Source organism: Ornithodoros turicata, unplaced genomic scaffold, assembly GCF_037126465.1.
Source record: "Ornithodoros turicata isolate Travis unplaced genomic scaffold, ASM3712646v1 Chromosome37, whole genome shotgun sequence".
Classification (NCBI taxonomy): domain Eukaryota; kingdom Metazoa; phylum Arthropoda; class Arachnida; order Ixodida; family Argasidae; genus Ornithodoros; species Ornithodoros turicata.
In genome coordinates this window covers 481,530-505,507 of record NW_026999367.1, presented here as the reverse complement: position 1 = coordinate 505,507, position 23,978 = coordinate 481,530, and the positions used below count along the sequence as shown (strand labels likewise).

At 44.6% G+C, this 23,978-nt stretch overlaps 1 protein-coding gene across 3 annotated transcripts in view; it reads left to right on the top strand.

Moving 5' to 3' along the window:
- Positions 1–23,978, top strand: part of LOC135373986 (tissue factor pathway inhibitor-like) — a 42,654-nt gene that overhangs the window by 18,244 nt on the left and 432 nt on the right. For 2 of the 3 annotated variants that reach the window (XM_064607005.1, XM_064607003.1), the window contains exons 2-5: positions 7,376–7,429; positions 7,547–7,627; positions 10,997–11,170; positions 14,590–14,655. In XM_064607005.1, coding sequence (XP_064463075.1) covers positions 7,396–7,429; positions 7,547–7,627; positions 10,997–11,170; positions 14,590–14,655 — 355 coding nt within the window. In that variant the 5' untranslated portion in view covers positions 7,376–7,395. Of the gene's footprint in view, positions 1–335; positions 436–7,375; positions 7,430–7,546; positions 7,628–10,996; positions 11,171–14,589; positions 14,656–23,978 lie in introns of all 3 variants that reach the window. The other variant, XM_064607004.1, reaches the window with a different exon arrangement.

The window sequence follows — 23,978 nt, the reverse complement described above, 5'->3', positions numbered from 1 at the left end:
TTTTTGCGAAGTATGCTCGTTTTGAGGCCTTGCTGATATGGGTTAACATGTTACGATATTTTTTTATATTTATTTAGGATAGTCAAGTTGCCAGGATTGTCGCGAACCTTTTTATATACATTATTTTTGTGGGTGATGGACTTCTTCATGCCAGATGTAATCCACGGCTGTCGTATTAATTGTCTCTTGGAGAGTGTTTTGGTGTGTGAGCTATTGTAAATGGCTCTGCTTATTATATTTGTCAGATTTACGTACTGCTCGTTGGGTGCGCATTGTCCGATTACTGTGTCCCAAGATGTGTCTTGGAGGATAAGTTTTAATTTTTCCTTGTCTAGGATAACACGTTGTGTATTGGGTGCGTGTTCGCTTGGTAACTCCTGATCTGACAACAAATGATGCCTTCATGGTCTGTGATGTCAATTGCAATGGTTCCAGGTATGATTGTCTCATCATGTAGATTCCCTATCATGTGGTCGATAATTGTGGCTTTATGATTGTTGTACCTCGTGCCTGTGGAGATCCACTGGGTTAGTCCTAGTGATCCAAGAAAGTCACTGTACTCTAGCGATAATGGATTGGTCGAGCTGCAGTCTATGTTAAAGGTCAGCTATGCCGATATCCCAAATAGTCGAAACCGTTGTGATATTCTGAAAGCCCACATCCAGCTCTCCCCAAAATGCACCTTCATTCTCTCAGTTCGGTACAGTACCATGTAAAAAAAATAGATAATTCATTCCGAAACACACATGGGCGCAGCCATTTTTATGACGTAGATGCGCCCGAACGGGCATTGTGACGTGTACGCGCCTTCGTACTTGTCAGTGGATTTCAGCTACGGCTTCTCGCGGCTTCACGTATCTGTGCTTGAAGATGGCGGACAGCCGGGTTCCACCGTTCCGCGATAAGTAAACAGTGCGGTAGCTGCGAACTCATTCGCGAACCAACCTCTGTGCGATGTTGTGACTGGAATTCGTCGTTTGTGTTTTGTGAGCACGTACAACTTGTATCAAGTCGCGTCTGCGTTAGCCCCTTTACAGCACTTGCCCATTGTAGAGACTGACGTTTCGACAGCCGTGTTAGCAAGAAAATGCCGACAGCGCTTTATTCCTGCAGGAAAAAATTGTGCTATGTATTTGAGAAACCGCGTACTGCTATGGGACAAGTTTTACGTACGATTTATCAATGTGCAACAGCGTCGACGATGGTATGTAACGACGAGAGACGTAAAACGAAATACAAATCACAATTTAAACAACTTGTTGTGGGATTCTGTGCATTTTCCAGAAGCTTTCTTTGAATCACACCCCCACGCTGCGTTGTGTGGCACGCTACAAACTACTGCATTTTATGTCTAACATCTGGATATTGTTTGTAATGAGCACCGTCGCACAAAAACATGCACACGAAAGCTCCAGTAGCCATGTGGTTGCACACTATGCAGACGCAAAAGAAGTACCAGTGCACATATTGCCACTTAGAAATGGTGTTTTTAGAAATGTGGTGTCTGAAGAGTTAGGGCATAGCATAGATCCTAGAAATCAGGTGCACCTTATCCTTCTGTAGAGTGCTCTTTCAATTCACAACTCAGCCCATGGGGTGTAAAAGTGTTAGAGGCAATTATGTGACTTGTCGTCCTTGTTATTATTGTACAAATCACTTTGTATGTAGGACATGATAAGCAATATGTAAGTTGCAACCTTGTCTGCAGCATTCTCGATGGCCTCTTACAGGGGCCGTGTAACTTGAGTTTTGAATTTATAAAAATATAAGTATACAATATGTAATATGAAATTTATAAAAAATAAAAAATAACATTTATAAAAAGAATTTATAAAAAATAAATAAAAAGGATTCATGGAAGCAATCCGTTAGCATACCCATTGCGCATGAAGCACAATTATATATGCTTGGACATCATCTAATTAATCTTCTGAACCATATGTGTGGCTGCATACGAAATTTTTATACGCATGCTCTACCTTCCTATTTATACATGTGCACACGAATAACAGTGAATATATGTGAAGTGGCAAAAAGCAACGCTAGACTCTACCATCATTGTGCCCCTTTAACTTTTCCGCATTTATGTCTGGTGAACAGGGAATATCTCACTAGAAAAGAAGACATTTGTGCATTGTTTGGCAAGCAAATAAATATATTTATTTACATTTTCCATCAATCAACAATGTTGTGACCTGGTGCAAATATAAATGTCAACAAGGAAAGTACTTACAAATTATTCCTATGTGCTCAAATGCAGATATGACAATTCTGTTTTTGTACCTCAGCACAGTACAGTTTCAAAATTAACAAACTGCACAGCATCAGCAATCTTAAAGTATCTCAAGAGGGGAATCACATAAAGCTCCAACAATAGACTGTGCAAACAAAGCTCCAAAAAACAAAGTACTTCAAGAAAAATCTGAATAATCGGTTGACGTTGTGATATGTACTACTATGCACAGTTCATGAATGGAACATGTTACCTCATTGCATTGCCTCCATGTGAGCACTAGAACAGGCAGCTTTTTAGGTCGCTCTTTTCATGTTTTCCTATTGTCTTTTTTCGTTTTCTGTTCTTGCAATAGCAAGCATGGCCATAGTGAAACACAAGCAGCCAAGGACAGGATGAGACATCTGCAATGCGACTGCTACCTCTAAACTGATATATTTATTAGCAGACTCTGGAATATACACATATATGCTGCTAAGCAAATGACAATTTAACCAATAGAATAACAGACAAGAAAAAAGGGTTATATATCTTCCCCTCTCCTCATTCTATTTCACAGGCAGCCCTAGTATCATTCTGAGTGTGCCCGTGCATTCCCTTTGAGATAACGTATCTCGGACAGAAGCAAATCCAACAGCGGACTGCTTACACATGCAACTGTCTTGGATTTCTCTAACCACTTATTACTTAACCGCTGCCTTGAGCTGTGTGTTCTGGAAATTTAGGCAGCATCCAGAGTCCCTGCATTGTGTTGCCAAGTTTCTCGAGGGCATCAAAAGTCTGTCCTTGGCTGCCTGTGTTTCACTATGGCTCTCAGATACAAACTACCCCATTTCAACACAGTAGAAAACACAGATTTGTAAATAGCATCTGTTGACTGCACTGTACATACCCCCCATATAAAGGATCATAGTGGATACTACGTGCGATAATGTCAGGAACACAAAAAAGGTAGATTTGAAACCACTCTTACGTCATTGTAGTAGTATTTGTGTGAAGCTACGCAATTCCTGTCCTGCAAATAATTTAAACCATATGTTTCATCTGCCAGCATGATGATCCCCTGAAAAGCAATTCACACTTGGCGGGAACTACCGGTTCTGAAACCTATCCCTGACATTTGTAGCCATCAGGGAGAAAACCCAAGGGCTGCGGTGGAAAAGACAAACACACATGGGCTATGTCCTCACTGTGTATCAGCTGCTCTGGCTACTGAGAACACGTTCCAAATTGATATAACATAGCTTGACATGATACGCCGGCGAAAGCTAACCTATAAAATTTGTAGTTAAATGTACAATACGTAAACACTTGCCATAACATGACAGTTTCCTTCCTGCATTCATGCGCTACCATTCAACCCACATAAACAGTGTAGTGAATTTTTTTATAGCATTACACGTCATTTGACAGAACTTGAACAAGATTATATAGCACATGATAAAAGTAGAGTGAACATAATGTGCAGAAAAAATGGCTAGGAAGCAAACGAGCTGGTGAAGATGATGCATATGTAAAACCACCGAGACTAGGGAACACAAAGGGAAGTGTTTGTGTCTGTCCCTTCGTGTTCCCTGGTCTTGGGGTTTTACATCATACATAATGTGGAGCTTTCCATTCACGCTTAATGGCCATAGCAGTAATGCATGAAGGCCACTGCTAAGTTGTGTTGAGAAACACCACTTTATGTTTGCCATGTCTAAATGAAACATACCTGACCTGATCCAAATTAACCGTTCTGAGTCTGGAACACACAAAGAGAAAAACGCAACACACGCCACAACATTAACAGATAGGCAAATGAGCTGTGGCGAGCTCCACCTTGGGACAAAGTCAACAAGTAATTCACCAAAAGTCAATGAGCGCCTGAAATGTAACATCTCTGACTGGTAGCAGGACGGTCCACGTTCAATTCCTGGTGCTAGCACTGACTGGCTTCTTCATGAATTATTTGTTGAAGTTTCGATGTACTTGAGAACCATTCGTCAACCATTGTATCCTCATGAGGTGATGAGGGTTTGTCATCCCAAAGAGACTCCCTTTCTGGCATGTGTCCTTATGGATGCTCATCACTGCAGAAAAAAAAAAAAAGAGAAAGCATTTAATGACAAGAAATGGATAGTCGTATTTACTGTATAATGATTGTGCACAACAGAAAGAAGACTTTTGCACAAAAGGCTGTACTTCTTGAGGTCTAACATCAAGTCACAAAATTCCAGAATATATGACATGTTGTAAGGTAGAGAATAGGTAGAGTTATTGAGTTGTCGAGTTGAGTTGAGGGGGGAGTTGTACCCCATTTTTATTTGATTATATATCATTGTATAATTATTTTTATGTCTGTACCAACCTCGCTCTCTACATTACAACATGTTTTATATATTCTGGGATTTTGTAACTTCATGTTAGACATTAACAAGAGCAGCCTTGTGCACGAAAGTCTCGTCTCATTAAAATTTAGATGCTCTCAACAGTCTTCTTTCTGTTGTGAATCTCTATCGCAGCATACCTGCACATTGCTGTTCTACGTACTGTGACTTTGCAGTAAGAGTATGGACTTTGAGTAAAACGACTATACAGCACTGCTCAGGTATTTTTGCCTATCGAACAGTATGTATGTATGCAGTATGCACACAGTATTTGTGCACCGGACCCACTAAAAATGTAGTGAATGTGGCATTGCCCACGGTAATGCACCAAGTTGAACACAATTATTGTAGAATCCAGGTATTTTAGCTTACATGTCAAGCCAGTACCACATCCAGTGTGAAGTTGTGACAAATAAATAGTTTCCATTTTTTTTAGCTCTCAGAACACAGACAGTGAATTAATAAGAGTAGACAATGTTAACATGAATTCTGGGCTATTCTTCAATTAAAGATTCACAGATAGTAAAGGCACCTTCCTCAATGGACGTTGATGACACTGAAAATTCTAAAACGTTATCAGCTTCAACAACATCAGCTTCGGTGTGTCAAAGGATTGTATGTCCAACAGTAATCCAGCTAACAGTAACAAAAATGTGCAAAAGACAAATTAACTGAACTAATGTAACGTAGCTTCTATATCAGACAGTGAAGCTTGTAACACCCCATCCACAGGAACCAGTGTCCAGACAGCAAAAGTGCTTGAACTGGGAGATAGCAGCTAATCGGAATGGCAACCTTTGTTTTCCACCCTGAAAGCACAGCTTGTAACTTTGAGGGCAGATTTAAAAGTGGTGTCAAGATGTCTGCATGCGAGTACACGTGAAAAGTTGAACATAGGTGAATATTCAAATTATAACATCACATTGTCATACCTGTTGGTGGAGGTAGACTGCAACTAACGTGTCAGCAATTTCTTCATGCACCAGATGCAAGCCAGATCATGCTTAATTTCCGCCTTCAGCGTGCACCTGTGATAATTCAGAAGTTAGATTATCAATACTATTGTGTTGTTAATCGTGGTTATATCAGAGTAAGTGCAGTAGGACAGCTGCACAATCGATTCATTTAGCTTGCTATTTTTTATATCTGAACCTCGACTTACCTTTTTTGTTCTCGTTTTTTGCCTTGATCCTCCGTGGCACATTCAAAATGTTGTGCGTTGTGCACTTCAGATTTTCATCAGACGATTTCGTGCCGAGATTCCAAATTGCCTCTGGAGTCGCTCGTAACCTATGATAACATTCGTGGACGAAATCCTTGCAGTGGAAATTAGCAGGCACCACTGTCAGCCAAGAGCTTCGTACTGCTTGGTCTTTTGGCAGCTTATAATAGGTAACACTTGAATGCTCCGATGAATTGTTCTAACAGCGTAGCACCGTCGCATCTTCGACAACTTCGCCGTGGCATATCACGGATCGTATCGCTCCAGCCCATAAAAGGCAAGGTCAGAACAAGGAAGTGCACTTTCCAAACGACGCCGTGCCAAAAAAAAATATTCACATGCTTTGTTTCCGGCTTAGCAACAACATAACAGCTGTTCGCTTATGTACGATGCACAGAGGACGAAACGAAAGAAGCCAAGCGGCCAAGCCAAGAGTCCATGCCAAGCCAAAGACAGATAAACCGAGAGCGGTGACGTCGGTGCGCCCGTGCGCAGGGTTTGCCGACGGTCTGACGGCCGGGCGTGGGAACTAAAAAAACTGTTTTCTAAAAACCTACGAACAGTTGGAGCAAGATATTTCGCACACATATTCAGTGTTCGGTAATGAACACACAGCGCGAGTATTGCTCAGTTCTGCGGCACTTCAAAATCGGCATATCTGACCTTTAAGGTCTCCAGTTAATATAATGTTGTATTTATCACCGGCGTTATCTCGTATCGTCCGCCGTAGTTCGCTGAGGAAGTGTTGTACATTTCCATCCGGAGACCGATAGATGACACCTATGATTAAGGGTTTATCTTTGAAGGGCATCAGTGCTCGGATGTTATGTTCTGTGGGTATTTCAACAAATAGTGATTCGCAATGGTGAGATCTGATTTCCATATCGCTCTTTAACGTGTACTTTGCACCGTCCTTTATATAGAGTGCAACTCCACCATTTGTATGCGTCCCTTCCCGCAGCGCTCTGGCGGGATGCGAAAGGCGAGCTGCAATCTGCGAGGCCCGAAATTCGATATTTTCAAAATGTTTTTGTTCGTTAGTTTCGTGCCACAAAATAAATTTTTCCATGGTGGGATAAATACGACCCGTGCTTCCCGAATCTGTCGAAAAAAAATGTGGACTTCATGACTCGAAAAATTTAATTTCTCATGTCGAAAAATTCACAGAAGTGTTCTCGCACGATGGCAAAAACTCTGTGAAGGCGAATTCCGTTGACTGCATACTTTTCCCACGGTTAGATTTTTAAGTACAATTTTTTGACACGTTACGTGGGACACCCTGTATACGTTTTCAGTTGCGCGGAACTCTGATGAATTTTAATACTATGACGAAATGCGCCGGCGCCGGCGCAAAAGTCAATAGTTACATAACGCTTCTGTGTGTTTCATATCTTGCGATTTTTACGTCAGATATCGAGACTCCTCACAGATATCCCTCCACATATATCGAAATAGAATGAAACGTGGGGCTGTTGGAACAAACACAATATCACTCTTACTGTAACGTAATGTGTATTACGAAATAACCATTTAATCCCTTCGTGACTCCAGAGAAACACAAGTGAGGAACAATGAAGTGTGTGCTGTCGTTCCTGGTCGCAATATGTGAGTGGTTGCTTTCAACACTGGAGTTAATGTATAATAAAATATATATTTTATATTAAAATATTAATAATATATCCCATTCATATTAAAATATAAAATATGACTTTTTTTCTGCAGGCGTTGCGGTCCAGACGTCCGTAGCCTATGAATACAGCTACATTGACCAGCTGCGCATGGCACGCACGCACGCTGACGGAGGTTAGATTCACTTAATCTAAAGAACAACAGTGCCTAGCAATCCACACAATCGAATTTCCGCTTGCATTTGTCAACGTTCTGTCTCTACCGTCTCAACAAGCCAACAGTCGTCGACCTCTACATATCTTCTATCACGTTTTCAGAATGGGAATATAGGGGGGTGTCGAGGTAGCTTGTCGTTGTTGGCCGCACTCAGGTGGGCATCGTCACGACTATAGCAAAAGAAAGAAAAGAAAGGGGGAGAGGGTTGTTGAGGATTTCAAAGTGATGCATAGGCAGGATGATCGATACGGGACGGGACGGAGGCGCACTGTACATGATATCTGCACTAGAGTGGCCTTTCCGCGAGATTTGTTTCCTGAAGAAAGCGCACGAGGCCGCGAGTCTTTGAAAGTCGTTCCGCATTAGAACCTTTGGGGAAGAGGACGTCCGTCAGTATATGCCAGGCCTGGCGTGTGGAAGATGAGTTCCCCGCATAGTATGGTGTGAACGGCATTCTGTCAGGATATGCGCGAAATATATGCCTTAGCCCTTTGCTTGCGAATTAACCTGTTCAAAACTTAGCTCTAGCCTAACCGACGGAAAGATTTCCGCAACTCATTATGTTGCTATGTTGCACAAAACACCGCACAAAGATCCACGATGCCCATCAGCCTCACATCTGCTAATTGGGGGGGGGGGGGGTAAAAATGACGTGCCGATCTTACATACGCGACGTCTTCCCTTTCATAATATGAATGAACACCTGCGGATGATTAAGCAAGAAAGATTTCAATGTTATGAGAGCATAACGCGCCTCTACGAATTTTTAAAAGAACCATGCAGTAACAGTTGATAGTTTCGAACTCTCCAAGATCAGGTGACGTCATCGTGAGCTGTGCAGTTTCTCTCCTAGCAACGGAACGAGCACTTTACCAGACCACCTTCAGCGCCCTTCGTTGAAACCCTATACCAGCAGTCAGTAAGGTGACAACAGTAGTAAGATGACGCTGCGAGTAACACTTCAGGAACAAAGTTGCCAGACGGGTGTCATATTGCACGCGGTTGGCAAAGCGTGCGCCTACTGGTCCCAAGGTCACGGGTTTATCTCAGCCGAGAACGCCAGCAAGTTGGTGACAGGGTACAGGTTCCCTTTTAACACGCCGTCTTTCGCGGGGGGCGTTAAATACGGTGTGTCGTGTCCCAAGCAGCACAATGTACTGAAAGTCGAGTGCAATAAGGGTGGATGGGTAGGTGGAAGGCTTTGAACAGACCCGTGAAGCTACGGAACATTGATAAGACACATACCGTCCACCCCCATAGCACTCGACTTTCAGTACATTGTGTTGCTTGGGGTGCTAAGCTTTCGGTGCATGTTAATAGCTGAATTAAAACTGGAGCCATCTGTTGATAGTGGAATAAGTGTCGTCTTGTGTGTTTCTTGTCTGTGTTGCATGCTCAAGTTTTAATTCAGTCATGTACCAATAGGCCCACTCTGCCATTTTGGTGAGCATCTTAACGGAAGCATGAACTCTATGAAGCTATGGCTGTGTCGGCTCCAAATGGGGACTTTAACTTCCTGACTGTGACACCTTTTGTGTAGATGAATCCGATAATGTCGTGTCCAACCAATGCTATTGTATATATATTACTATGTGCGGCATAGTTGTACAAAATATGCTTCACGGTCACAACAAATTAGGGACCCGAACGCTGTCGTTCGGGGTGATGGTTGGCTTGGAGCGTGCAATGTGGTGATGTTCAGTTTAGTTCAGAAGAGCGTAGAGCAGACGATGTTACGTGTAACTCCTCGTTGGCGTCTGATTTGGTACTGCAAATCTTCAGATGAAGTCTACTTGCCCGTATTCGAAAACAGTGCACGTTTTTACTAAGACTGTGCACATTATGAAGGATAACTATTGAACAAGAACTTGTAAACAGAGATACATAGCGTAGAGGCAGAATGTTACCCGTATTAAGCCTGTAACTAAATAGCCGCAGATATAGCAGTTCTTACCTTGTTTAAACGACCCTCAGGCAGGAAAAAGTAATCCGCAGACCCGACAACTGTGACGTCGATCATGTTCATGTAGCTGTATTAGGGCATAAGGCCAAAGATGATCATTTGCATTGTGACGACACAGTTTCCAAAATTTTTGAATAGTTTTGTGATACTTGATGTCACCTGAAAAAGAAATGTAGTTGGGGACAAAACAATGCGAATACTGGAATTCGGCAAGATTATGAAAACACGACATTGTTTGCTTAATGACGTTGTAATAAGGCTTTGTAAGACGTTATAAGCGTGGTTCATCACAACGCCGCTTATTATGTGATGCTCTGCATGCCAGGGTTTTGAGTGAAGTTGCGAGTTGCATGCACTTGGAGCGTCACATGAGCAAGGACCTCAACCATTCCAACGAGCCATAATGAGCAGGTCATTTCGCCCCTCGTCCACCGCCCTGGCAAACGTGGTTTCCGTGGCGTCCGAGCGATTTTTTGCACCCTCTGCTCTAAAACTTATTCGATTGTGGGTTCACAAGGATGCCATGTTTTACATCTATCCCGCATGACTTGGATCCAAGTGTCTCAGATCTCGTGACTAATGTATAACAGAAGGACTTTACAAGCAGGTCGCTCAAGAACACAACCTTTAATCAGTATCCCCGAAGTACAACTGTACCAGACGACCAACGTGGTCGAACAGTAAATAAAATACGAGACAAACAACAGCTCGCGGCGCGTGCATCCCTCCGTAGCTTCCATTATCGCTGCGGCTGTCTAATACCCAAAACCCACTGTCGCACACAATCTGGATCGGTCCGCAATCTTGGCCGTCGTAATCCCGCTGGGCACGCCGTAGCGTCCGCACTACACGTTCGTGATCTTGGTTTTTCATTTGAAGCACCGGTGGAAGCTTTACACAATACCCTTAGAAGTTGAAAATTAAAAGAAAACACTGGTCCAGGATGTCTACTTTAAAGAAATTCACATTAATACGAATGCGAATTCATCTGTTTCAGCGTTTGTCGATGTTGTTTTCTTCGTGCGGGCCGCTGTCATCGCCGCCATCTTGCCAAAACGGAACCGGCGGTGCGAGTAGCGAGAAGGCGGGGGTGAAAGGAAGCCACTGCGCCTGCGCCAAACCTCCTTGAAATGTGTAATCATGTTCGCGAACGGGGGACATGTGTCTGCGTTGTTGATCTCTGTCAACGAGACTCGCTTTGTCCGCGTCTGAGGGCGATCACAATCGCTGCCTAATCACGTTGGCGCGCGATGTGGATCCTGCATCGGTGCGTTTTGAGTATAACCGTCTCGCGCATAGGTGCATCGGATACAGAACAATAATAAAACGATACATTCCAACCATAGTACGTGTTTGTTGCACAGGTGACGCGACAGAAATCTGTCGCCTTCCCAAGGATGTAGGCCCATGTAAAGGATACTTCCCCAAGTATTATTTTGATGTGGATCAAGGTCAATGCAAGGAGTTCATCTACGGCGGTTGCTATGGAAACCTCAATAACTTCGACACGTACAACGAATGTAAGAAGACCTGCGGAGGTGAGTTATTCGGTCGTTATCAGCGGGTTACGCGTAGCTCGTAGGCTTACTTACCGTCATACTGCTTATGGCCCCAATGCTATGAGACTTGGCCTGGTTTCCTGAAGTTGCAAACACATGACAGAAAAACCCCGACATTTGCAGTAGACGGTGTTCAAAGGTTAGCTTACTGTGATTTGTGCGTTCCCTGTGATGTTCACATATTTTCCTGCCACAAACTCGACGCGAAGCGTTGTTTTTTTTTACTAGAAATTAGTAGCTCAAAAAGCCCACAGGGGCACCGTCATCTGATTAACCGCTACATCGATTTTAACGCGCAACACTGTTTGAGAACAGTCAGCCATAGAGAAACTCGCATACATTTTAGCAAATTTCTACATTTCGGTCGGATCTGCAAATTTGTGGTCACTTCTCCATCACAAACAAAAAAGTAGATGTAACGGTAACAGTCTGTGAAAAATCTCTCTGTGAGTCTGTGTATGTCTGTGAAAAATAACACGACCCATTGCTATCGCTACTACGACAGGCTACTGCCCAGCAACTCAGGACAGAGCCTTGAGGACAGAGCGTCGGTGAGCTAGATGCGACCAGGGGCCAAGTGACAGCAAGAACGTTGTGCGCAACTGCGTGGAAATAGGGAATTACAACAGCGTTACGAGAGTTTACATCATTCCACGGTGTACACTGTGAACTTTCAAGCAATTCATAACTTAAAAACCTAAGGGTAGAGGACAAAAAACGACAACACAGACAAGGTCTCAAACGGGTGTGTTTAAGTTTAAGTTTCTTGAATACAATATATGAATGCCATTCGAACTATACGAAAGGGGCCGCACGTCGAACCTGATTGCCTCCTCATCTGCTGTGTAATGTCAAAAATGAAGCTCGTATCTGAATAATATCTGGTGACATATTCACGTGACTTACAGTGAAATACAATTGTAACACCAAAATCCGCCGACGTCTCCCGACTTATTTTTGAGGTTTTCACTGCACATGGGCTCCTGCAGTTCCTCTCATACCTACATGAGACACGAACAAAGATATTGTGCTTTCAACTTAAGGCGGACTCACTTCTTCAGAAAGTCTATGGGGTATTTTTGTTCTCATCGTTCTCGTAAACCCCGCCAAATTTCTGCACGGAACAGGTACAGGCGTATTACCCTCTAGTTTATCTAGGGAATGACATATTCTTGAAGGCCCCACGCGATCCACTGATTTTGGGTGAATTAAAGTTTGTCAAATTTCCAATACATGGGAGTCTATGGGAGATGCAACAAAATCGGTTCTCTCGCCCCGCCCGCCCGCGATATTTGGGCCAAAATGATGTCATTCCCTACATTAACAGTCGGGAAGTTGATTATAATTGTGTCGGCCCGTGGCCTCACGCTAGGACGGTGCCGGAAAAACTGGCTGCCAGGCGCAGTGGCGCACGCCAGCAGAGGCTCGTCGTTGTCATCGTCGTCCGCGGGCCGCCACATCACTCCCCCCCTCAGACGCGGAGCGGTGGATGCGGTTGAGGTCCGCGCCGATATCATCAGGAGAATGATGACGGCTCGTAGATGGCGGACGACTGGGCACACGGCTTGTACTTGTGGCTGTTGATCCAGCAGCAGCGGGATGGCGAGAAGAAGAGCGCTGCGATCCGTGCGGTTCCCAGTGATGAGATGTGAATGCCGATTGGTTGTGTGGTTGGGTGCTTGAGTGGTTGCTGATTGTGTTGAGTGTCTGCTGAGTGCGTTGAGCCCTTGTTGAGTGCTTGCTGAGTGATTGCTGCCGAGCGTTGATTGTTGCTGAGTGCTGATTGTTGCTGGGTGAGCGCGTTGTTGAGTGGGCGACAGTACCGCGACCGGTACGACAGCGTGAATGCCGGTTGCCGCCAGAGAAGTGCCAGAGAGGACCATCATGAAGCAGGTGGAGGCCGGAAAGTTAGCTCACTGTGGTCTCCCTGCGGGGCCCCCGGTGGAACATTGGTCCCGGTGCGCCTGGCCTGCTAGTGGGTGGTTCGCTGCTGGTTTGCCGCCGAAAAATTTAGCATGCCAAATGTTGCACGGCCGAATTACGCTGAACATGGTGTTCGTTGTTCGTGTCACCAAATGTAGAGGAATTCCACCTCCTCTACACAATCAACAAATTCGACAAGCTTACTACACTTTTCCAGATCCCTACGAATGAAAATTATGGCTTTGTCGTTTGATAGCATGTTCTGCTCGCTGGCGGCGATTACATTTCTCCCTTGGAGTGCGGGAGGAATGCCAAGCGAAGAAAACAATTTTGCGACGGTGAGCCAACCTCTCCGGAAGCGAATGTTAACTAGATCGCATAAGTCCGTCTTAAGGCTATCCTCCTCTAATTCGTCTACTTATTAGCGCAGGCGCAAAGAATCACGCGTCCAGAAAGGAACAGGAATTACGTACGTTAAAGAATGACGATTATTGTACTCAACTTCTTCATCCACATACTAATTATCGTTTACATTCATTTCGATATTTCGCAGGCAAAAATTGGAATTAACTTGCGTCTGAGGTTAAAAAAGCGAGTAGCCTTCATATTTTAAGGAATATGCTCTCGTGTAAGATGTGAATTTAATTATGTTGTTGTCATGACTCACATTGGTTTTTCATGTACAGTGTGGGTGTTATAAAAGGTCAGTCACATTTTCGCGCGTGGCGCGATACCTGCTTGACGCACAGACTTCCGCTGCCGCAGAGAGCATGATTTGTGCCAGAAAGGCCTGGAAATAAATCGTAGTTACCAGGCACTGCATAACAAAGTAAATACAAATTTTCATCTTCATGGATTTCTAATGCGCTATACCGATGTAAACACGGCGGTCTGCCACTAGTTGAGTGCTTCTTGCGGTCTAGGGGCGCTAGCGGCGTCAAAAGCGAAAACAAACTCGTGTCGGCTAGCGCTCCTACACGGATGCTATGCATAATTTGCAGATCGCCGTGTTCACATCGGTATAGCGCACAGGAAATGCATGATGACGAAAGTTTGCGTGGTCGTATTTACTTTGTTATGCAGTGCCTGGAAACCACAATTTTTTCAGCGGCATTTCTGGCACAAATTATGCTCTGTGTGGTAGCGGAACTCTGTCCATTAATTATAGGTACCACGCCACGCGCGAAGATGTGACTGACTTTTATAGCTCCCACCCTGTATAACGTAGGACTGTACTTATATTATTCTTACTTTTATTTTGCTCATATATGTATTTAGTTTGTATGCATATTTAGCATTACTGCAGATTCTTCTGGGACAGCAATTCGGGTTCCCTAGCGGTCCTACCAAACATCTTGTGAACGCTGATGGGCCAATAAAATGAATCTCTCTCTCTCTCTTAACAGTTGTCGAGCAAATGATGCAATCTTATTTGGTCTGATGTGACAGAGATTAATTGTTGCTGATCCTCGCAGGTATCTCTGGAGAGCACGAGATCCACCAGAGAAGTTCTGTCTTTGATGCCCCTATCTCTGATAACCGTAAGTGGCGGTGATAACCGTATCTTCGTCGTAGACACTTCATCCAATTTTTACATCTTAATCCAACTCTTCTGCTCTGATGCAAATCCATAATTTCTTTCATGGCAATTTATGATTGAGTTCGATTAATGGTAATGTATGAATTTTTTCTGATACCAGTAGTATTAATGACGCTTCAGCGATGCTTCTCGACGTTCAAGCTAATTCCTCCGTCAGTTCTTTTAGCATGATGATTCCAGTGTTCAAGTAAATTCGTGGCATTTCACGCTGTACCACGAGTTTCTTTCGCGCCATTACAACTCAAGTCATAATCCTCGTGTGGTCACACAGCAGAGAGAATTGATAATAATGTTAGTTCCTATTAGAGGTGCAAAATTTCCAGAAATTTTTGATCGCTCGAAAAAAAAAAACTTTTTTTGTTTCGAATGATTGGAAAAAATGGAAACAAACGCGGTTACTGCTAAGTCGCAGCATTGCCGGCCAAGCCACACCATACAATGAGCTAGAAACTTTTGTAGTTTGTGTTTGTTCACCCTCTCGGCATAAATGCATAGCAGAGCATCCTATGAGACTACTATAGCGATAGGTAATTGGAACAATCCGTCCCCTCCAACCAGAACTCGAACATTATGTGAACGCGATGGCGATCGCTTTCAGCAGCCAGAAGGAGCTCTAAGTTGGTGGTTGCTGGAGGATTAGAGGCACCTAAAGCACTGTTAGCGTGCTGCAACGCACCAAAGGCACGGAAATTTACATTTTTTTTTCGCCTGGAAATTTTGGGCAATTTTTCCGGAGACGAGGAAAAAAAAAGTCCGTTTTTTTTTCGGGGCTTCGCATCTCTAATTCTTATCCGAAAAGGGGACGTTCATGTATCACGAATGCCGAGTTTGTTATTTTTCACAGCTCATATAGGGCAAGTCATTACGTCGAGGGAAAGGCAGTATGACGGAGACGCCAATGAAACAAAGTAAAATCAAAGTGCTGCGCTAAAATGGGAAGACCAAGTAGCTTTTCTTCTCAGTTGTCCTGAGACAAACTACTCTGCTAAAGACTTTTTACTGCTCCCATGGATGTTCATCCTTGTCTTCAACTGCGTAAGAGCAACGCGAAATTATTATCGAAGCAAAAGCCTCAAGTCGGGAGGCCTTCGGGAGTCGCGGTGCAGAAAAAAGCCTAACTGGCTTCGTCGCTAACGACGTAACGCCGTCAGGAGTGTATACTGACGTATACACATACTAAAAGATATCACACCCTTTTGAGTGTAAAGTTAGAGTTTGATAACTCACACCAAATTCGGTGTAAAGTCAGTAGGGTGTAAGAATCTACACCCTTTAGAAGGGCGTAAATTGAAATAGTTCTTACACCTCTTGTGACGTAAAGTTGGTGTTTGATACTTACACCAGTCCTGGTGTAAAAGCAGTGGGACGTAAGAAATTACACCCTTTAGATGCATGGGCCGACGGTGATCTGTGCTGGGTTGACGCCGCTAGTACGTTTCTCAAACTTTTATCTCAGCCTGTACACCATTTTAACACCAAGATAGGTGTAGCTATTTTGACTGTGGGGTGCAAACTGTACAGTACAGCATCTTCGCACCTGGATAGGTGCTCTGATTTTGGCTGTACGGTGTAAATTGCAAAAATGCACCCCTTCAGCACCTAAATGGGCGTTAATATTCTTAGTGTGGCATGCTCATGGAGTTCGTTGCGCAGATGAGAGTCGCAGGTATTTTTCATTGAGTACCACATAATAGTAATTAATAATTAGAGGAGAGGAATTAAACATAAGAGGTCGCGCTTACGCGGTGCGTTTGCAAGCGAGCGCAACATTAGATGGGAAGCGACACTTCACTTAATTTCACTTCTTAACTTAACTTAACTTCACTCAACTAACTTAACTTCACTTAACTTCACTTAATTTCAAACAATCCACCATTAACCAGGTAAAAAAGATTAAGCACAACACCTTCTCGGTTAAGTTTGTGGTGAAGGACCATAAGCCACTTCACCCTTTCAGGCTCATAATCAATGAAAATGGCACCTGGCAAAAGGTTATATCGTCATACATCAATAACGCCCTAAAATGCATATTCTTACCGTCTTCCCTTTCCCTCAAGAACTCGGAAGAGCTCCTTACTTCCCTCTCATCCCGTCATGGCAACAAAGTTTCCCTAATTTCTCTCGATATCAAGGATCTGTACTTCTCGCTTGATTCGTCCCTACTCCTCATCAGATTAAAAGCCGCCATTGAAATGGATCTGATCGGGTTCCAGACTAATGCTGGCATTCCCGCATCTTCATTCCTCGAACTAGTTTCCCTATACCTTTCCTCCACCGTAGTAAGTTTCAACTCGCAACTCTATACACAATCTAAAGGCGTTTGTATAGGCTCGTCCATAGCACCCAAGCTATCCGAAATTTACCTCTCCACCCTCGATGAAGCCTTCACTAAATGGGCTGACACTCTAAATGACACTGTCTTAATCAGACGTTATGTTGATGATATCCTTGTAGTCGGGCCTGACCCTGACACTGTAAGACAAGCTTTATCCGTCGCACAGACATCTTCCCCTGAGTTGCAATTCACCGTTGAAGTTCCCAATAACCACGCACTAAGATTCCTGGACATTACTTTCCACACTGAAGCTGGGCTGTGTTGGTCCTACGGACGCGTAGATCCAAAACCCCTCCTTCCCTATAGCAGCAACCATCCAAAGGCAGTAAAACATGCCGTAGCAAAAAACCTGCTGTCTACATGCATAAAGAAATCCTGTCACCACCATGTTTCCTCTGCCATTACTAACCAAATGTCGCGATTGACACGTGCTGGTTTTCCATTTAGTTCGGTTGTCGGTCATTTAAAAAACACAGTTTCTCAGACCCCTCCCCACAAAGCTGACCTCACCAATTCCCGGCTTGTTGTTCTCCCCTTCTTTCACGCCGTTTCGCACGCCATTGGTAAATCCCTCAACGCCAACGGGATACGCGTCGTTTACACTGTAGAAAACAAACTGGCCAGCCTAACTAATTTCATAAACGATTCCCTCAAAGGTTGCACCGTTCAGCATTCCAAACCATTTATTGACTGTAAACAACACATTGTGTACTCTATCCCCCTAACTTGTGGAAAATCCTATGTGGGCCAAAGCAAACGCTGTGTCAACGAACGTTTACTTGAACATTCCAGCGCTGTCAAAAATATGAGCCAGTCCTCAGAATTGGCCAAACACGTGATCTCCTGTCAAGGTTGTGCCCCCGTTTTCCCGCGGACCAAGTGTCTTTACACTGTAAGGGATGATGCTAACCGGGTCATTCTTGAAGCCGCTATAATAGGCTCGGACAATGCTTGCGTCAGCCAGCCTTCTGTCCTCCTCCCTGAGGCCCTCTGTAACCTCCTCTCTCCCTCCTGACACTTTTCCTGATCAATAAATGTTTTCATTGCTGGTTTTGAGCCTCGTCTTGTCTACTTCTTCGTGTGTTATCGTTCCCTCAAGCTCAAGGTATGCCTTCGTCGAACTTTCACCAGCTCGCTTGCCTGCTCACCCTTATTTCATCTATATACCCCTCTGCAAGCCTACCTAGTTTCGTGCCCCCGCCTCCAGGTTTTTCCCCCATTTTTGCGCCTCTCCATCTCCAAGCCAACCGCACAGCCTATCACCTGGGTTATATTCTGACCAACTTGGATGCCAACCTCTGTCTACTTGGCTTCGCTCTTCGGAAGAAATTTGCACCCCCGGACATCTTTGGCCCCCTTTTTCACAATTGCCTTCCTTGGTCCTACAAGAAAAGACTGCTACGCTCCTCGAGGAATGTGCTCGCAAGTCACCGATGTGATCTTCAACAGCTAGTGCATCGGTTGTGGTCCTTAAACCATGGTGATGATTACCGCAAGTCCCCAGCTTTTCTCGTTTGGTCCTGTCGCTCGCAGGCACAGTTTCAACGCTCTTGGTGGACATTACGTTCTGCCTACAACCGCTTCTATTCTTCGAACTGTGCAACCACTCAAGCCAGGCCGGAAAAAGAAACTCAGTTGCTCAACCACTCCAGTGTTCCTCTCTCGGAAAAAACGATCTCCCTTCTTTCCAACGGACCCAAGTTTGCTGTGCATGTTCCTCCTTCCAGACTAGACTTGGTTTCAGTCCTACACAAGGCCGGTTCCCACCTTTCTCAACCTGGCGAGCCAAGACAGCCCATCATCCAGAATCTCCTGAGAAGAGTTGGCAACGCTTACACCATCGATGATCTTCCCCTCTTCCCACGTCGCTCCTGGCAAAGACGCATCCTTTCTGATCTCCAACGTAATCAAGCCACCCTATTGGAAACTGACAAATCTTCGAAGTTCTATGTTCTCCCTACCGCCACCTTCGGACAGAAGTGCCTTGAGACGTTAACCTCTGTTCTCAAACCCTATGACGGCGATCTGAAAGAACGTAAAAGCAAGGTACTTGCCCTCCTCCGCTCGCATAATTTCAAACAATCCACCATTAACCAGGTAAAAAAGATTAAGCACAACACCTTCTCGGTTAAGTTTGTGGTGAAGGACCATAAGCCACTTCACCCTTTCAGGCTCATAATCAATGAAAATGGCACCTGGCAAAAGGTTATATCGTCATACATCAATAACGCCCTAAAATGCATATTCTTACCGTCTTCCCTTTCCCTCAAGAACTCGGAAGAGCTCCTTACTTCCCTCTCATCCCGTCATGGCAACAAAGTTTCCCTAATTTCTCTCGATATCAAGGATCTGTACTTCTCGCTTGATTCGTCCCTACTCCTCATCAGATTAAAAGCCGCCATTGAAATGGATCTGATCGGGTTCCAGACTAATGCTGGCATTCCCGCATCTTCATTCCTCGAACTAGTTTCCCTATACCTTTCCTCCACCGTAGTAAGTTTCAACTCGCAACTCTATACACAATCTAAAGGCGTTTGTATAGGCTCGTCCATAGCACCCAAGCTATCCGAAATTTACCTCTCCACCCTCGATGAAGCCTTCACTAAATGGGCTGACACTCTAAATGACACTGTCTTAATCAGACGTTATGTTGATGATATCCTTGTAGTCGGGCCTGACCCTGACACTGTAAGACAAGCTTTATCCGTCGCACAGACATCTTCCCCTGAGTTGCAATTCACCGTTGAAGTTCCCAATAACCACGCACTAAGATTCCTGGACATTACTTTCCACACTGAAGCTGGGCTGTGTTGGTCCTACGGACGCGTAGATCCAAAACCCCTCCTTCCCTATAGCAGCAACCATCCAAAGGCAGTAAAACATGCCGTAGCAAAAAACCTGCTGTCTACATGCATAAAGAAATCCTGTCACCACCATGTTTCCTCTGCCATTACTAACCAAATGTCGCGATTGACACGTGCTGGTTTTCCATTTAGTTCGGTTGTCGGTCATTTAAAAAACAGTTTCTCAGACCCCTCCCCACAAAGCTGACCTCACCAATTCCCGGCTTGTTGTTCTCCCCTTCTTTCACGCCGTTTCGCACGCCATTGGTAAATCCCTCAACGCCAACGGGATACGCGTCGTTTACACTGTAGAAAACAAACTGGCCAGCCTAACTAATTTCATAAACGATTCCCTCAAAGGTTGCACCGTTCAGCATTCCAAACCATTTATTGACTGTAAACAACACATTGTGTACTCTATCCCCCTAACTTGTGGAAAATCCTATGTGGGCCAAAGCAAACGCTGTGTCAACGAACGTTTACTTGAACATTCCAGCGCTGTCAAAAATAAGAGCCAGTCCTCAGAATTGGCCAAACACGTGATCTCCTGTCAAGGTTGTGCCCCCGTTTTCCCGCGGACCAAGTGTCTTTACACTGTAAGGGATGATGCTAACCGGGTCATTCTTGAAGCCGCTATAATAGGCTCGGACAATGCTTGCGTCAGCCAGCCTTCTGTCCTCCTCCCTGAGGCCCTCTGTAACCTCCTCTCTCCCTCCTGACACTTTTCCTGATCATTAAATGTTTTCATTGCTGGTTTTGAGCCTCGTCTTGTCTACTTCTTCGTGTGTTATCGTTCCCTCAAGCTCAAGGTATGCCTTCGTCGAACTTTCACCAGCTCGCTTGCCTGCTCACCCTTATTTCAACTTCACCTCCGCCAAATGCTGAGTTTTCTTATTGAACTCTGGCAACTCTGAGTCACTTTGAGACAGCGAAAAATAACTAGAGTAGCCAGCGTAGCTGAAATGACGTCATAGCTTTGCGGCGAAAGCTTTTCTCTGCTCTGCTCTGCTCTGAAGGTTTTTGGGAAAAATCTTCGTATTGCCAACTGTAGGATGGGACAAGCGTAAGCTTGCCCACATGGGAAAAATCTTCCCGCAAACAACACCGCCAGCGATGCTCTGAAGAATGTCTACAATCTAGCAGACTACCATGCGTCGTCTGCTACTAACCGTTCTGTTGACAGACAATTTGGGTGGTGTTCAATTTTAAAATGTAGGGCTGGTTAAGAATTGTCCAACATTTTCAAAATCTGCTAGAGAGCACGCATCTGCGGTGAGTTGTTAAACTGACAGTGCGCCAGCACTTCCACATCGTCTCGCCCGTCAGGCCAGTCCGCCATTTACAGCGCAGAGTAACCGTTCGAGAATTACAGTCAAAGGTGGCTACTCTGGAGTCTCGTGATGATGAAGGCTCTGATGTCGTTACCCAACTCCTGGCTACTCGGGATGAACAAGAAAACGCACCCAACCAGAGTAGTCAGAGTCGCGGAAATGATGTCATAACTCTGCGGCGAAAACTAGGCAGACTATTGCCCTTCAGTGACTACTCTTCTCTGGGTAGCCGTTCCTATGACTTTACGCAGAAGCTAGCGGATGATCATGCGTCGTCTGCTACGAACCGTTCTGTTGGGTGCGTTTTCTTATTCAACCCGAGTAGCCAGGGAGTTGGGTAACGACGTCAGAGCCTTTATGATCACGTGAGTCCAGAGTAGCCACCTTTGACCGTAATCTTCGAACGGCTAGAGTTGCTCTGAGATTAAAAAATGGCGGACTGGCCTGACGGGCGAGACGATGTGGAGGTGCTGGCGCACTGTCAGTTTAACAACTCACCGCAGATGCGTGCTCTCTAGCAGATTTTGAAAATGTTCGACAGTCTTCAACCAGCCCACATTTCAAAATTGAACATCGCACAAATTGTCTGTCAACAGAACGGTTGGTAGCAGACGACGCATCGTCGTCTGCTAGCTTGTGTGTGACGTCATAGCGACGGCTACCCGTCTTCAGAGCAGACTAGAGAAGAGTTGTCACTCCCTGGCTACTCTGACTAGTTTTCGCCGCAGAGTTATGATGTAATTTCCGCTACGCTGGCTACTCTGGCTATTTTTCACTCGGAGTATTTTTCGCTCAAAGTAACTCGGAGTTCCGGAGTTGAATAAGAAAATGCAGCCTTGGATAACCAACACCAGTGATGGCAAGTAGTTAACTACATGTAGTTAAACTACCTGATTGTAGCTAAAAAGTAGTTATCAACTACTTGCAGAAATGTAGTGACAACTACTAGTTAAACTACTATTTTAAGTAGTTAATTACAGTAGTTAGGTTACTGAAGGCGCCAACTCCTTCCGCTTTTGCCACAAGCTTTAAGGCTACGATGGTGCTTCCGACTTTTACCTTGAGGTACTTGTTTGACGAGAACGGAGGTGCAGAGCAATTGTGTTGTGCAAGTGTACTAAATCTTCACTTTTAACGCGTCATCTGAAGGGACAAACCAGTCACTCTCTCCCACTCAACCTCCTTTCACTCTTACCTTTTTGCTCACTCATACACACATTCATACGACAGGGTCGACGCAAGCGGCAACTGTTGAACACCCTGCCTCAGAACATCAGTTCTCTGACGCCTATAGATCGCTTTGTTAATGCACTCCTTCAATAACCTCTATTGAGCTTTCAGTGTATGTAAACAAATAAAATAAATAGGCAAATTTGTGCGAAGGGTCCATCACGGTTGTTCCTAACCTTCCGTCCACCCCGCGTATGAACCAGGGGGATGAAAATTCTATTGGCAACCGGATAGCTGGGGGAGCGAAAAAACGCATAGGTATGCTGCTCCACGCAAGAAATATATAGCGGCGCTGTGGCTGAACTTTGTTTTTAGGTAAAGACAGACTTGTAAGTATTTGGAGTATAGTATTTAAAATGCTGTATTTTAAACACAATTTGCGGTATTTTGGTACTCTGCTCAATACTTTTTTGTTTTGTGTATTTCTACTCTATTTAAAATTCATTTTGTGTTACTTTCTACTCAATACTCTAATTACATATTTTGGATCTCTCTCAAACTCTCTGTGTCTCGTCTTTCCATTATCTTGCTGGTTGAGTGGAACTTTCCTGAGTCCCTCAGACTTGACCCGGACATTGGCCCTTCTTGGATTCCCCATTTAGAGATCTTGCCCCCTGTGTACTAGTCCTTGGCCAGTGAGGGTTCTATATTATGTGTGCCCTGACCCGGTATCGCCTAATTCTGACCCCGCCGAGCAGGGACCCGCTAGAATTTTGCTTTGTTCTGGGTCACATACACTTAGTGGAGTTATGTGAAGTATCTTTGTCATCTTTTTGGGACTTGTTTTTAGATGACTCCTATCTAGGGTTGCCACATTTCCTTGTGAAAAATACCAGCTGAAGGAGAGGAGGTGGAGTAGATGGAAAGGAGGAAAAGCTCACGGGAAAGGGAAGTGGGTGAGGGGTGGACACGCACAGAGAGAGTGAGAGAAAGAGAGACAGAGAAAGATAATACTACGAAACATATGTTCCTGTACGTGGCTGTATCATTAATGCTAGAAATTGCTATAAACGGGCATGAACGCCACACTGGATCGTATAAGAGCAACCGGATTGGACTGCCACTTACTTCCAAAAAAGCAATCGACGCAGAGAAACCCTTCTTAGCAGGCGGAAATCTCATGATGGTTAAATACTGCCTAAGTTCTAGCTGGCTCGACACAACCACCAACAGCACTGATCATGTGCTTGCGTGTGTGCATGTTGTGCATGTGATTGCACAACCACTGATCATGCGCCCTCCGAACACAGGACTCAATGAATAACAATGACAATATAATAATAATTAATAACTAAGAAAACTACTGGTGACTGCGGAGTTGGGTCTGTGCTCCAGATTTATTCAAGCTGTAGTGGAATGTTGAAGGGAAAGCCCCGCAAAAACCCCTGTAGAAGGCCTCGAGCCACAGGTACCGGCAGAAGGCTGCGCGGTATCACCTTCCTACCGGTAACCGGCAAATAACCGGCCGTGACGGTATAATACCGGCCAGGTGGCAACCATACTCCTATCACACAGTTGCGGCTAG